This window comes from Zootoca vivipara, chromosome 12 (genome assembly GCF_965207765.1).
Source record: "Zootoca vivipara chromosome 12, rZooViv2.hap1.1, whole genome shotgun sequence".
In the NCBI taxonomy this organism is placed as follows: domain Eukaryota; kingdom Metazoa; phylum Chordata; class Lepidosauria; order Squamata; family Lacertidae; genus Zootoca; species Zootoca vivipara.
Window position 1 is genome coordinate 1264466 of NC_142595.1, and position 16494 is coordinate 1280959.

Here is a 16494-nt window from a genome sequence, read left to right on the forward strand (position 1 = left end):
CCTAGCCTACCTCACAGGGTTGTTGTGGGAATTAAAGGAGGAGGCGGGAGAAGCACTCACACCAAATGAGCTCCTTGGAGGAAAGGACAGGATAAAAATGTGATTGTGCATTTTAAATACTGGTAGATTGTTTAGATAGATGGATCGTTTTAATTCTATTAATGCTACATTGTTTTTTGATCACGGTTCACCCCTCCATGTTTTTAGTTGTTCTTATTTCACCTGTAAGCTACCTGGAGTGCAGTTCAATCCTCAGTGGTCTCCCCAGCCGAAGGGTCTCAGGAGAAGGCTGGGAAAGACCCCCAAGGCAGAGATCCAGGAGAGGCCCTGGCGAAGCTGGGGGGGGGGCAGTGGTCGGATCTGGCAGGTAGACAAGTTTGCTGGGCTCCATCGTTCCATCTCTAGAGAGAGCGTTGTTCCACTACAGTAAGAAAGATAACAACACAACCATTAATTGCACCTTTATACAGAATCCAATTAAAACTATTTAGTTTAATTAATTTTAAAAAACTGATTAACAAAAAAACTGATTAACTTGATCCAGTGATACCAGCTTTTCAAAGTCTGATAGTCATTTATAACTCCAGTGTCCCCTGCCACCCTCTAGGTAATCCCACCCCCCAGGGTGCTACCACCCACTTGGGAACACAGCTTCAGATCTTTGCAGAATGCAATCTCTTACTAAACATTTAACTATTTATTACTGTTACATAAGCATTTATTAATTTGCTATAAGAAATTAATCTCTGTTTTATGACTCACTGTAAAATATATACCGTACCTATCTTTATAAACTCATTTTGGTATTTGCGTGGTATCTTTCAGGGCTAGGCAGCCCACTCAATTAACACACAAATTTCACATTAATGATCAAAATTTACATAACAAAAAATCAGCAGTGAAATAGGGTAGAAAAATAGTTGCAGTACTGTACTTTAAAATGGCACTTAAAAGCTTAGATCAACCTTGAATGAATTGGATTAAGCAGATTTGAAAAGAGAGATCTTCAGAGCCAGTTCAGAAACTGTCCAAGGGCCAAGTGCAGTTCCAAGGTGGGGGACCCACCACTGAAAAGGTCCTGGCCTCGCTAGCCTGGTGCACTTTCCTGACGGAGCCTCTACGGCCAGTCTTAAGAGCCAGGCAGCTTTGTGTGGGTGCTGGCAATCCTTGGGGTAACCTGGCTCCAAGCAGCTTGTGGCTTTCAAGATGGCAGCCAGCACTTTGAACTGGGCCTGGAAGTGGACTGGCATCAATCTGGAATCTGAGTTATCTGCTGTGATGACTTGGCCAGAAAAAGCAACAAAGCATTTTGCACTGGCTGAGGCTCCTTGGTGGACTCAGCTATACAGCTACAAATAAAACGTTTTAAATGTATTGTAAAGTGCAATATAGAAATGTGACTCTAGATGGCGACAGTGAGCTATGCCAAAGTCAATGTATTTTTCAAAACTTTTTTTAAAAAGCTTTTTCACAGCGTTTTTTATATGTGTGTAGATTCCACCAACATCTTGAAAGGCAGCCCCATGCAGAGGCCATTGCAGTAGTCAGCCAATCTGATCCATCCCTGTTCTGTTTTGGCCCCTCCTTTGCCCAGGTGTTTGAGTCAGTCGATGAGGTAGAACAGCCCGAGGCAGATGCCAAGCCTGAAGACGGCAAGCGGGCCAAACTCTCCAATGGGATGATCCCTGATGGCGTCTCTTCCCCCGACCCTTGCTGTCCCCCTTCCCAGAACTTTTGGGTCACCTCCACATGCTCAGAGCAGATCTTCAGCACCAAGGACAGTATGGTGGAGACCACAAAAGCCGCGGCGAGCATGGCTGTCGGCCAGGGACCTCTCAGTGTGGACAATGGCCTTGTGGGTGGCACACAAACAGGGGAAGGTTTGCAGGGCCAAGACAGCCTGGAGGACCTCCCCACCAACAGCAGCTTAGAGTTTATCCTCATGGGCAAGGAGCACCCCGATAAAGAGGGGGCACCTCTGTCTATAGTGGGTGTGACTGACAGCTGGCCGGACCACAGCGTGGGGCAGCAGAACTCAATGGGGAGTGAAGATGACCTCTCGGAAGAGCCAGAGATGGAGAGCCTGTACCCGCAGCTGGATTCACACTCCCTGGCTGTCACTGACTTGACCATTAGCGAAGTCTCGCCTGTCTCGTCGTCGGGGGTCACCTACTCTGTGAGTGTGTGTCAGGGTCCCTGGGAGGGACTTGACCCTGTCTGATTTCCCTCCTGATCTTTGGGAACGCTTTTTTGTTTCAGTGCTGCAAAACCCAAAAGGAGCAAACATATTAGGAAGGGTGAAATTTTAGCTTTGATCGCAGCAGAGCATTTAGCACTTGCTAACTGCTACTAACTACTACAACTAATTTACTTGCTAGCTACTACTAACATACTATAGCCTTGCTTTTCTGGCAGTGTTCTCAAGACAGTTTTTTTAATGATGGCCCACAGTTGTTGGTGGTGTTAAAATTTCTATACTGCCCTTCTGAGGATCACAGGATGGTTTACAATATAAAAAGCGCAATAAAAAAACAGCATAGTAACAAACAAAGTCAATACCCCCCCCCCAAAGTTTTAAAGGCCAGAGATTGTTTAATCAGCCAAAGGCCTGGGAGAAGAGGAATGTCCTTGCAACTTTTCACTTTGCATCAGCACCTGTTATTTGTATTTATTTTAAAGATTATGGGATAGATTGAGAGGAAATAATCATATTTAGTCCCATTGACATCAATGGGGTGTTAAAATTGATTTACCAATGCCAGGATATCTGTGTTATTAACAGCTCAGTTTTGAGTTTGTGTGAATAGATAGTTTTGTAAAGAACAAAACTATCACCACATGTACTTTTCTACATTTCATTCCTTTATTGCACCATTTGCAACCCTTCTGCCCCCAACTGTGAGGCAGAACCGGTCCGCCTGTGAGGCAAGGTGAGGCAACTGCCTTGGGCAGCAGGATCTGCCTGTCATTTTGCTGTGATCCCTGCACTGCAGGGCGTTGTCCCAGATGGCCCTCTGGGTCCCTTCTAACTCTGCAATTCTATGACTTTTAAAAGCAGCTGTTAAGTTTGTGGCATGGACAGGCCCTTGGGTATACCTTAGCACAAGTTGGGCTGAAAGTTAACTGGGATGTGTTTCCTTGCGCTTTCTGCTTCCGCAGCCAGAGCTGCTTGACATGTACACTGTGAACCTGCACCGCATTGAGAAGGATGTCCAGAGGTGCGACCGGAACTATTGGTATTTCTCACCAGCCAACCTGGAGAAGCTGCGCAACATCATGTGCAGGTAGCCGCCCAGTGGGATGGGGTGGGAACTGGCTGTGTAGTTCCTTGCAGGTGACTCTGTCCCTCTTTGGGCCAGGAACCGTGGGAGTAGAGGATGCTCTGGCACAAGGAGCAGCCCATGTGCTGGCCACAGAGTGAAGGCTCTACAATGCAGCTGTGGCCCTTCCCTTAAAAATAAAGTGAGATTCCAGTCCTTAACATTCGGAATAAAGGATCTCGCTTACACTGTCAGGAACCGGCAGGGGGGACGGACGGACGGACGATCCCTCGGTCTAAACACAGCACATGATTCACAACCTGAGTCTGCTGCGATCTCAGGCACATGTTCCATAAATCTTGCAGAGTAAACACACACAGCGGTGAGGCATGAGGTTGTGCTAACTACGTTTATTGCTAAAAGCTACACAGAAACAAAGAGAAACATGTCTTCTCTCTCTCTCTCTGGGAGAAGTCCGAGGAAAAAACCAGACTGAAACAGAATACATCAACATCCGCTTCCTGTGTTCCAGCAGTCCTTCTGCTGGAATGTGTAAACAACAGTCCTGTGACTGTCTTGTGACTGCTTCACTGCGCAGTGAGACAAACAGAAACCGGACATACAGCAAGTCAGGCCATTGGCCCACCCAGCTCAGTACTGGTTATAGGAAGCTGGTTATCCCACAGACCCAATGAAGCCTCAGCTTATTAAACAGAGGAATTGTCACTGGCATTTTGAAGAGGGGAACCAACTACCCCCAAAGGCTATTTGGGGCTTTGAGATGATGCATTTCTGCATTGCAGCAGCCCCCCCCCCCATCTTAGAAGAGGCATTCCGCATTCCCTGTCTCGCTGGTGCCTCTTCTAAGACAGCACATGCCATCTATAGATCCCCAAGCCAAACTGAGGACACAGATGATGCCTTCCTGGAACTGATGACCAAGCATTCAAAAGGAAGTGAGATAGTAGTAATGGGGGATTTCAACTATCCTGATATTTGTTGGATGTCAAACTCAGCCAAGAGCATAAGGTCGAACAGATTCCTCACTGGCCTTGCAGACAATTTCATTGTCCAGAAAGTGGGAGAAGCAACAAGAGGATCAGCCATTTTAGATCTGGTCCTAACCAATACAGTAGTGATGACCTGGTTAGTGGGGTAGAAGTGGCAGGATCATTAGGTGGGAGTGATCATGCTCTTCTGGAGTTTATTGTTCAGCGGAAAGGAGCAACCAAGCATACTAAGACCCAAATCCTAGACTTTAAGAAAGCCAACTTCAGAAAACTTAACGAAACGCTGGGTGAGATCCCATGGACAGAAATACTAAAAGGGCCAAATGTAGCCAGCACATGTAGAGACAAAGTCAGAAAAGCTAAAGCACAGAATGAACTCAGGCTTGCTAGAGAGGTTCAAAGCCACAAAAAGGGCTTTTATGGGTATGTCCGTAGCAAAAGGAAGAACAAGGAAACAGTGGGGTCACTTAGAGGAGAAGATGATGAAATGCAAACAGGGGACAGAGAAAGGGCAGAATTCCTCAATGCCTTCTTTGCCTCAGTCTTCTCCAAGAAAGAAAACAACGCCCGACCTGAAGAATATGGAGCAGATGATTCAGCAGGGGAAACACAGCCCATAACAAGTAAGGAGGTAGTACAAGAGTACTTGGCTAGTTTAGATGTATTCAAGTCTCCAGGGCCAGATGAACTACATCCAAGAGTATTAAAAGAACTGGCAGAGGTGATTTTGGAACAACTGCCAGTTATCTTTGAGAATTCCTGGAGAACAGGCGAAGTTCCAGCAGACTGGAGGAGGGCAAATGTTGTCCCTATTTTCAAAAAAGGGAAAAGAGAGGACCCAAACAATTACCGCCCAGTCAGCCTGACATCAATACCAGGAAAGATTCTAGAGCAGATCATTAAGCAAACTGTCTGTGAGCACCTAGAAAGGAACGCTGTGATCACTAAAAGTCAGCATGGGTTTCTGAAAAATAAGTCATGTCAGACTAATCTGATCTCATTTTTTGACAGAATTATAAGCCTGGTAGATGAAGGGAACGCTGTGGATGTAGCCTATCTTGATTTCAGCAAGGCCTTTGACAAGGTGTCCCATGATATTCTTGTAAAGAAGCTAGTAAAATGCGGGCTAGAGAATGCTACCATTCAGTGGATTTGTAACTGGCTGACTGACCGAACCCAAAGGGTGCTCATCAATGGCTCCTCCTCATCCTGGAGAGTGGTGACTAGTGGGGTGCCACAGGGTTCTGTCTTGGGCCCAGTCTTATTCAACATCTTTATCAATGACTTGGATGATGGGCTTGAGGGCATCCTGAGCAAGTTTGCAGACGACACCAAATTGGGAGGGGTGGCTAATACCCCAGAGGACAGGATCACACTTCAAAATGACCTTAACAGATTAGACAACTGGGCCAAAGCAAACAAGATGAATTTTAACAAGGAGAAATGTAAAATACTACACTTGGGCAAAAAAAAAATGAAAGGCACAAATACAGGATGGGAGACACCTGGCTTGAGAGCAGTACATGTGAAAAGGATCTAGGAGTCTTGGTAGACCACAAACTTGACATGAGTCAGCAGTGTGATGCAGCAGCTAAAAAAGCCAATGCAATTCTGGGCTGCATCAATAGGAGTATAGCATCAAGATCAAGGGAAGTAATAATACCACTGTATTCTGCTCTGGTCAGACCTCACCTGGAGTACTGTGTCCAGTTCTGGGCACCACAGTTCAAGAAGGATACTGACAAGCCTGGAGAAGAGAAGGTTAAGGGGTGATATGATAGCCATGTTCAAATATATAAAAGGATGTCATATAGAGAAGGGAGAAAGCTTGTTTTCTGCTGCTCCAGAGAAGCGGACACGGAGCAATGGATTCAAGCTACAAGAAAGAAGATTCCACCTAAACATTAATCATAGAATCATAGAATCATAGAGTTGGAAGAGACCACAAGGGCCATCCAGTCCAACCCCCTGCCAAGCAGGAAACACCATCAAAGCATTCCTGACAGATGGCTGTCAAGCCTCTGCTTAAAGACCTCCAAAGAACTTCCTGACAGTAAGAGCTGTTCGACAGTGGAATTTGCTGCCAAGGAGTGTGGTGGAGTCTCCTTCTTTGGAGGTCTTCAAGCGGAGGCTTGACGGCCATATGTCAGGAATGCTTTGATGGTGTTTCCTGCTTGGCAGGGGGTTGGACTGGATGGCCCTTGTGATTCTATTATTATTATTATTATTATTATTATTATTATTATTATTATTATTACAAAAGAAGAATCTGGGTGGTTTAATCAATGACACCATTTTCATTGATCAAATTGCTTTTGTTTGTTTAAAAATATTTATTGATTAATTATTTTAATCAGCTGTGGGTTCATTACCTATGGGTTAATTAGCAGTGGTCCCTGCATTGCAAGCAGTTGGACTAGATCACCCTTGGGTCTCTTCCAGCTCTATGATTGTATGGTCAAATGTTGCAATCCTCTATCCAAAGGCAAAATGAACTGGCAGCTGAAATATAGGTCTGCAGATATGCATGGTTTATGGGAGGGATGCAAGTGCAGGATTTGGGATGTTTCCATACAGATTCTGCTCCTTTTTCCTGCTGGGTCTGCTGACCCCTTGAAACCAGGGCCTTGGCAGCTGCTTGGCAGGACCTCTATCGCCTCACCCAGCCTCCTGTCTCTCTGCAGCTACGTCTGGCACCACATTGACATTGGCTATGTCCAGGGGATGTGTGACTTGCTGGCTCCTTTGCTTGTGATTCTGGATGACGGTGAGTTCTCTCTATTTGCCACTATGCCAGCCTTAACAGTCTGGGGAATCCTGGCTCTGATGGATCCCCTCTCTGGACTATTCATTTATCTGCTGATGGATGGCCACACCAACTCGGCCTCGGACACACTGACCAGATGCTTGGAGGCTGTGGCTGGATGGTTTCGTGGGAGCCAATTGAAACTAAATCCTTCCAAGACAGAGGTCCTTTGGCTGGGTTGGGATGGCATGGGGATGAGGATGAGGGACCGACTCCCTTCTCTTGCAGGGGCCCAATTAGTGCCAGTGCCTTCCATTAAGAGTCTGGGTGTAAGCCTTGACATCTCCCTTCCCATGGAGTTGCAGGTTACAGCGACAGCTAAGGCGACATTTTCCCATCTTCGCCGCATTAAGCAGTTGGTCCCTTACCTCTCCCACCCCAATCTGGCCACAGTGATCCACGCGATGGTCACCTCCAGGCTTGACTACTGTAATTTGCTCTATGTGGGGCTGCCCTCGAGACTGTCCCAGAAACTCCAGCAGGTGCAGAATGCTGCAGCGAGGCTCCTCACGGGGTCCCTGCCATGGGAGCATATTCATCCAGTGCTTTACCAGCTGCACTGGCTCCCAGTGGAGTATATGGTCAGGTTCAAGGTGCTGGTTTTGACTTTTAAAGCCCTTTGTGGCTTAGGGACCTCAAATTTACCGGACCGCCTCTCCTGGTATGCCCCGCAGAGGACCTTAAGGGTCCATGAATAACCATAGTTTAGAGGTCCCAGGCCCTAAGGAAGTCAGATCATCCTCCACCAGGGCCAGGGCCTTTTCAGTGATGGCTCCAACCTGGTGGAATGCTCTGTCCCATGTCCCCTACAGCAGTGCTCCCCAACCTTTTTATCGCCGCGGACCAGTCAACGTTGGATCATTTTACCGCGGCCCGCTCAGGGGGGACGTTGATTGTTTATATTTTATTTAGATTGTTTTGATTTAATAATTTTAATTTAATTGTATTTAAATGTTCCTTGGGCGGCCCGGTACCAATTGATCCACGGACCGGTCCCGGTCCGTGGCCCGGGGGTTGAGGACCACTGCCCTACAGGATTCAACCTCCTTCCGCCAGGCCTGTAAGACAGAGCTATTCCGCCTGGCCTTTAATCTGAACTCAGCCTGATCTTTTATTTCCCTTCTCTTCCCCCCTCCCCTTTTTATGAAGATTACCCGCTCTGGGACCCCATAGCTAATTCTCCCCTGGCCTCCTCGTTGGCCCAAGTAGGACTAATTTAGCCAGCTAGCCCTGGCGACTATCTAATGTTTATTGGATGGATTTCCCCCAAATTGATTTTTTTATTTTTGAATTTTATTGTTATCCATGCTTTTATACTGTACTAGCTGGCCCTGCCACACGTTGCGGTGGCTCAGTTTGTTCAATGGAGCCTCAGAGTCCCACTTCAGACTCCCCTCACCTTCAGAGTCCCCCTGTTTTTTGTGTGTTATGTTTATATAGGCGCATCCCTGTGTCTCCCCCCACCCTGTTCCGACCCATTACCTAGCCCTGTCCCTCCTCCCCCCATCCCCCAGTTCATCCCTGTGATTGGGACCACCCTGTCCTGACCCATGACCTATTTCCCCCCCATCCCCCACCCAGGCAGGCCCCTACCTCCACTTGCCCTAGTCTGGAAAGCGGCCTAGTCTGCAAAGGCGAGCCTGTGGAGAGGGTAGGTTTCCTAGGTTTAGTACCAGTGTAGCCATCACTAGAGGGCACTGTGTTGCAATTTTTCCTGTCCTCCCAGTATGCACTTGCGGGTGATTTGTGAGTTTTGTAACACAGGGTTTGGGGTTTTTTATGTGGCGTAGGTGTGACATTTGTCTTAGCAAACTTTATAAGATTAATCTCACGGTAGTATGGGACGTTGTGTGCAAATTTGAACGCTATCGGTCAAGCAGTTTTGGTGAAAAGTGGAAACACACCCACATAACATTTTTACATTTTTATATATGTAGATTTTATGCTGCTTTTATGTTGTATTACAATTAAGTGTTTTGAATTTGTTGTTAGCTGCCCTGAGCCCGGGTTTCTGAACCAGGAAGGGTGGGGTATAATTAAAAAAATATTATTATTTATTATTATAACATTTTTGCCCTGACTCTATGGTGCAAAAGCACCATTCAGGATAGTCAACAACAGACAGAATGGACTACCTGGGGAGGTAGTGGGCTCTCCTTTGTTGGAGGTTTTTAAACACAGGTTGGATGGCCATCTGTCAGGGACTCTTTAGCTGCGATTCCTGCACTCCTTGGGGTCACTTCTGACTCTACAGTTCTGTGATTCTATGAAATTACAATTTCATAAAAAGACCCAATGGTATAAGTCCACCAACCAAGGAAAAAGGATCAGCAAATGTAAAAACATGATCAGCCATGCCCAATGAGAGCCTGCTTGGGCTTGAATGAAATGGCTCTGAGCAACTGATGGGAGAGCGCTTCCTGGATGTGGGCTTCTCTTGGGCATCTGCTTGGTCATTGTGAGAACAGTTGGGCCTGTTGGTCTGATCCAGCTCTTCATGTGCAGGAGGGGGCCAAGTGCACTTCCCAAGGTACAGCCACTGTTAAAAGACTCCCCACTCTTTCTCATCCCACTCAGATGTGCTTCCATTGTGGGTGGGATATTGTAGAATTTGGGCCTCACCCTCTTGCACCTCTCCAAATCCAGATGAGGCAGGCGGCTTGCCTGCCCATGTTTCACAGCTTGAAGCTGGGACAAATTCAGAGCCAGCTCCACGACACATGGGATGCGGAAAGGTCTGATGTGTGCTGGTCCCCACAGGTCGACATGACTGTCAAGAGACCAATGTGAACAGCCTAGTTGGTGTGGCTTCCAGGCCATGGCTGGAATGTGGGGGTGCAGTTGAAGGGGGAGTATCCTGCACTGTCACCTGGACATGCATGCCTTTGGCAGCCAACACACAGAGAGCTGGTTGTGTCCTTGGGTGGCCTGGATCCTCTTCCTTCTGGGCAAAAGCAGGTGAGATCTACAGGGCACTCATTCCCCTGTTCTCTCTCTCCCCCCCCCCCCGTGTCCTTGTTCAGAGGCTATTGCCTTCAGCTGTTTTACAGAGCTCATGAAGCGGATGAACCAGAACTTCCCCCATGGAGGCGCCATGGACACCCACTTTGCCAACATGAGGTCCCTCATCCAGGTACAGAACAGGGACTCTTCCAGTTCGCCCTTTCCATGATCTGCTTGTCAGAGGCTTATACAGAGGTTAGATCAGTGGTTCCCAAATGAGGAGGCAACCTCCCCCCCCATTTGGTCTAGGGAATCCCCCACTAACAGCGCCTCCGTCTTGTCTGGATTGAACTTCAATTTGTTGACTCTCATCCAGTCCATGACTGAGGCAAGACACTGGTCCAGCATTCCTGAGATGGTATGTTGGATGTTGTTGGGGCCAGTAATGATGTTGTCCTTTCATTGCCTACAGACAGCCACCCAATCTTAAACAACTCCTCACCCACAATAATACAACCACCAGACTTAACATGGACACTGGTACCAGAGCCTGCAATAAACCCAGATGCCAACTTTGCTGCCACATACACCCGGACAACATCATTACTGGCCCCAACAACATCCAACATACCATCTCAGGACTATTTAATTGCTCATCTTCTAACATTGTGTATGCCATCAAATGCCAACGGTGCCCTTCAGCTCTCTATATTGGACAAACAGGCCAAACCCTACGCCAAAGGATAAATGGACATAAATCTGACATCAGGAACCAGAAGACAGAAAAACCAGTAGGAGAACACTTCAATCTCCCAGGACATTCTATACAAGATCTCAAAGCAGCTGTTTTATTACAGAGAAATTTCAGGAACAGACTGGAAAGGGAAGTTGCTGAATTGGAAATCATTACCAAGCTTAAAACCATGGAAGCACCTGGGATGAATAGAGATATCGGATTCTTATCTCATTATGCATGATCAAGCTTTCTTTTTTTTTTTTTTTTTTGAATTTAAAAACAATCTTTATTGAAAATCTAAAAAAATTCAACATATAGAAAGAATAAAATATAAATAGCGAGTATGACAGACATAACCAAACAGGAATCAATATCAATTCAAAATTACTTGAAATGAAATGAAAGAAAAAGAAAAGGGAGGAAAAAAACTTAACTTAAAAAAACCTAACATAACATAACATAACATAACATATAACAATATTTAGCATAACCTAATATAACTTATATAATCTCAACATATCTTAACAAATACAATTTAAAGAAAAGGAAAAAAAAAGGAGAAGAAAAGGAGAAAAAGAACAAAGAAAACATATATATTTCAAAACACTTTAACATTTACACTTACTAAAACCTACTGTCCCCCCACCCTTTCCCCCCTCCACCGTATCATGACTTCCAACCACTCCTGTATTCTGATTTTGGTTTCACTGATATTCCGCATACCTTTCTCTAATTTAATTTATTTTCTTAATATTGTGCCCCTCATGGATCCGCTATTAACTGCGCCTTTTCCACTTGTTTTTGTAAATAAATCTTGAGTGGTTTCCATTCTTCTCCTGCTTTTTCTTCACTTAAACCTTTAGATATTCCAACTCTAATTGCTAAGTTCTGATAATTTATTAATTTGGTCAACCACTCTTCTTTATTTGGAACTTTTTTGCTCTTCCAGTTTTTAGCGATTAAGAGTCTACCCGCTGTTGTCGCGTGCATTAGCACGCATCTGTCCCTTGGTTTAATGTCTTCCTTCAACATGCTCAGGAGGAAGATTTCCGGCTCTTTTTTAAAGGAGTATCTAACTATTTTTTTTAATTCTTTATATATCTCGTCCCAGAACTTCTTAATTTCTTTGCAGCACCACCAAATATGTAGGAAAGTACCTACTTCTTCCTTGCACCTCCAACAAGTGTTACTGACCTCTCCGTACATCTTAGCTAATTTCGAGGGCGTGAGATGCCACCTAAATTGCATCTTGAGCACGTTTTCTTTTAAATCATAATTTGACTAAATGAAAAAGGACTCTCTCCTGAAACAGGCTTCCGATGTTCAGACACACCAGATTTAGATTGTTTTTTTTTTTATTTTGTTTTTTTTGTTGTTGTTGTTTTTTGCAGTTGTGTATGATTAAAAATTCCTTTTTAAAAAAAACAAAATTCCTAATAAATTACAAATAAATCAAAATGAAATTAAAGATTATATCATGGAATGTGAATGGATTAAACAATAAGAAAAAAAGAAATAAATTAGGACACATTTTGAAAAAATCAAATTGGGATATAATTTGCCTTCAGGAAACCCATATAAATAATAAACATGAAAGAGTCTTAAAAAATGATAGATTGGGGAAAGAGTTTATATCTGCAGGCAAAAAGAAGAAGAGAGGAGTGGTGGTATATGTCAAAGGGAAATGGGAACCAAAGCTAATCTGGAAAGATACAGAGGGAAGGATAATGATGGTTGAAATAAAGGTGGAAGGAGAGTCGTGGTTACTTGTGGGGATATATGCGCCTAATGGGAGTAAAATGGAATTTTTTAAGGAATTAGAAGGGAAATTATTAGAACATATAGATAAGCAAATTTTAGTAATGGGAGATTTAAATGGAGTCTTAAACCCAGAATTAGACAAATCAGTAATTAGGAAGAATGAAAAGGGTCGCAAATTACCAAAAAGTTTTGAAGAGATGGTGGGAAATTTAGAATTGATTGACGTTTGGAGATATAAACATCCGATACAAAAAGAATACACATTTTATTCTTCCATACATAAATCGGCCACTAGAATAGATGGAATCTGGATCTCAAAAAATTTGATAATAAGAATAGGGAAAACGGAAATATTACCCAGAACAATGACTGATCATAATCCCGTAATGTTAAACATAGAAAAAAAAGAACAGGATATAAAGAGAAGATGGAGAATGAATATATTTCTATTGAAAAATAAAAAAATTCTACAGGGGGCTCGCAAAATGGTACAAGAATATTTTGAACAAAATGATAATGGGGAGGTAGACCAAAAAACAGTGTGGGATGCGGGGAAGGCTGTGACAAGAGGATATTTCTTACAACAAAATAAGATCGATAAAATGGCTAAAGAGAAAAAGAAAAAACAGTTGGAAGACGAAATTAAGAGGAAGGAGAAGCTATTATATAAAACCAAGAAAGAGGAATTCAATAAAGAGATTAAAATTTTAAGGGGCGAGTATGAGAGAATGGTGGAAGAAGAAATGGAAAGGGAGACCCGATTCTGGAAATATAAGAATTTCGAGTGGGCGAATAAGCCGGGAAAGATGTTAGCCTGGCAATTAAAAAAAAGGAAAAATGAGAGGTGGATAAATAGATTAAAAGTAGAAGGAAAATTGATTGAAAAACCTAAAGAAATTAGAGGAATATTTGAAAAATTTTATGCAAATTTATATCATAACAAAGGGGAAAAAGAAGAAGAGATAGAGAATTTTTTAAATAAATATAAGTTACCCAGAATTTCGGATGATAAAATTACAGCATTAAATGAGATGATAACAGATAGAGAAATAAGAGAGGTAATACAAAAGATGAAAATTGGCAAATCGCCAGGCCCGGATGGGATCCCCATAGAGTTTTATAAAAGTATGGAAGATCTATTGTTAGCCCCATTGAAGAAAGTTATGAATGGAATATTAATGGGAGGAATGGTACCAGATTCTTGGAGAGAGGCCACAATAACCCTTCTACCTAAACAAGATGCCGACCCAGATCAACCCACAAATTACAGACCCATCTCCTTATTAAACTGTGATTATAAAATTTTCGCTGGCGTTTTGGCAAATAGATTCAATTGGTTCCTAAAAGAAATAATACATGAAAATCAATCTGGATTTGTTAAAGGGCGACAACTAAAAGATAATATAAGAAACATAATAAATATAATTGAATGTCTTGAAAATAATAGAGGGAAGGAGGCAGCACTTCTGTCAATCGATGCCGAGAAGGCCTTCGACAACGTGTCGTGGGCCTTCTTGAAAAAAACATTGCAACATCTAGAGATTGGAGAAAAAATGAATAGAGCAATCGAATCGATATATAGTAAACAAAAAGCTAAAATAATAATTAATGGAATAACAACAGAAGAAATTAATATAGAAAAAGGTACGAGACAGGGCTGCCCCCTGTCCCCTCTATTATTTATAATAGTACTAGAGATTTTGCTTAAAAATATTAGAGAGGATAAGGAAATTGAAGGGATAAAGATAGGGACCACAAGATATAAAGTCAGAGCCTTCGCTGACGATGTTATGATCACGACAGAAAACCCATTAAAAAGTGTTCCAAGAGCATTAGAAAGAATAAACGAATTTGGGAAATTAGCAGGGTTCAATTTAAATTACAAAAAAAGTAGTTTGTTAGTAAGAAATTTAGAAGAAAGAGATAAAAGAGAATTACAAGAAAAAACTGGTATTGAAATTAGAAAGAAAATAAAGTATTTGGGCATACAATTGACAAATAAAAACATTGACCTGTACCAAGAAAATTATGAAAAAAAGTGGAAGGAAATTAAACATAAATTGGAAATTTGGAAAAAACTAAAAATCTCTTTTATGGGTAGGATCTCAGTGATAAAAATGAGTGTCCTCCCAAAAATGATTTTTTTGTTTCAAAGCATTCCGATCTTGGGAGGTTCAAATTGTTTTGATTTATGGAGGAAAGACATAATGAAATTCATCTGGGATGACAAGAAGCCAAGAATCAAACACAAACTACTAATTGAAAAAAAAGAGAGAGGGGGGTTTAGTTTACCCGATCTTGAATTGTACCACGATGCGGCGGCCCTGTTATGGCTAAAAGATTGGATTGAATTGATCAAGCTTTCTTTAGCGCCTCAGCCCAGGACTAATTGCAGCCATCAGCAGCCATTAACACCCATCTACAGGTTTACCACTCCCATCAGCCCATCACCCATTCCCACCCACCCCCACCACCCTCTGTATATATATAGGGTCTGACACTTCTGTTTCTAGTGTATCTGAAGAAGTGTGCATGCACACGAAAGCTCATACCAAAATATAAACTTAGTTGGTCTTTAAGGTGCTACTGAAGGAATTTTTTTATTTTGCTTCGACTCAGACCAACACGGCTACCTACCTGTAAAAAGAAAGGGTGGCAGTGTTGCTTAGGTTCTCTGTTTGATACCTCCATGTCCTGTGAAGCTCTTTGAAAAGAGGTCAAGGGAGTATGGAGCACCTTGCTGCATGCAGGATGTGGGGGTTTTGTGGCGGGGGAGAGACAAATGTGGTTTTCTTGCAGAAACAAGATTCTGAAGCTTTTGCTTTTCTGGTAGATTTTGGACTCTGAGCTGTTTGAGCTGATGCATCAAAATGGCGATTACACGCATTTTTACTTCTGCTACCGCTGGTTCCTCCTGGATTTCAAGCGAGGTGCGTTGGGGATTGTGGGGTCTGCATCTGCATTTTGACTTAAACACATCTTTTAACACTAGCTGGAGCAGCATGAGTTGCCCTGATAGCATCCTGAGGACAGGAGTTGGGAGAAGATAAAATATACTGGTAATTGCCCCTTCTTTGTCCCTCCACCCAATTTTTTCCTGGTGTCCTCTTTGATGTTTGCTGCACAACTTTGTTTGCTGCAGAGAATTCTGGGATGGGGGTCACGTCTGCATTTTAGGGTTGCCATATTTTAAAGAGCAAAAAAAGAGAGACACATTTGCCAACTTCTGCTTTTAACTATGGATCATTATGATGACTCTCATTTTACATACCCATGAAAATGAGGACCTGTCCTGGAAAAAGAGGGCATAGGACAACTCTTCACTTCAGACGGCTTCAATGACTGTTCTTTTTGTTTGTTTGTTCCTGTTTTCTAACAGAGCTAGTTTACAACGATGTCTTCTCTGTCTGGGAAACGATCTGGGCAGCGGCACAGATCTCCTCATCTCATTATGTCCTCTTCATTGCTCTTGCCTTGGTGGAGGTTTATCGGGACATCATCCTGGAGAACAACATGGACTTCACGGATATCATCAAGTTCTTCAATGGTACGGATTGTAATGGGCTGGGGCTGAAGTTGAGGACACTTGTCTGTCCCAAATGACTGCCCTGCAAAGTCTGTGCCCCTCAGGAATAGGCACCAAGCCAGCCTCCAGGAGTCCTGAGCCAGGGACTTTGAAGTTGAGCTGCCTTCTGACCTCTGTGTTGGCTTGTTCTCTGCTGCACTGTAGTACCACCATCAAAGGGACCCAAAAGGTGCTCTTTAGGGATCCGTTGGTGCCTGGAGGGACTCACTGGATTCCATCAAACTGTAGACTTTGGCCTTAGTCTGAGCAATCTTTCACTTACATGCAGACTGAGCTATTTGACTTCTTGCTGAGTTCTCTTTGGCACCGTCTTCTTGCTTTCCTGCCCAACTGATATGTGTGTGTGTGGTGAATGTCCTCTGTATCTTGCACATGACAGACAGATCCTTTTT

The 16494-nt window shown here is 43.4% G+C and overlaps 1 protein-coding gene and 1 long non-coding RNA gene across 6 annotated transcripts in view; one reads left to right on the forward strand and one right to left on the reverse strand.

Annotated features, from left to right (window-relative positions):
* SGSM1 (small G protein signaling modulator 1) overlaps positions 1-16494 on the forward strand; it is an 86627-nt gene that overhangs the window by 62755 nt on the left and 7378 nt on the right. For 4 of the 5 annotated variants that reach the window (XM_035134582.3, XM_035134583.3, XM_088656116.1 and 1 more), the window contains 6 exons: positions 1595-2176; positions 3160-3284; positions 6955-7037; positions 10100-10209; positions 15350-15446; positions 15896-16063. In XM_035134582.3, coding sequence (XP_034990473.1) covers positions 1595-2176; positions 3160-3284; positions 6955-7037; positions 10100-10209; positions 15350-15446; positions 15896-16063 — 1165 coding nt within the window. The remainder of the gene's footprint in view (positions 1-1594; positions 2177-3159; positions 3285-6954; positions 7038-10099; positions 10210-15349; positions 15447-15895; positions 16064-16494) is intronic. The other variant, XM_088656117.1, reaches the window with a different exon arrangement.
* On the reverse strand, positions 131-15910 carry LOC148683741 (uncharacterized). The gene is made up of 2 exons (XR_015946685.1): positions 15788-15910; positions 131-421 (listed from the first exon to the last, which is right to left on the reverse strand). It is a non-coding gene; the product is annotated as an uncharacterized LOC148683741 (long non-coding RNA).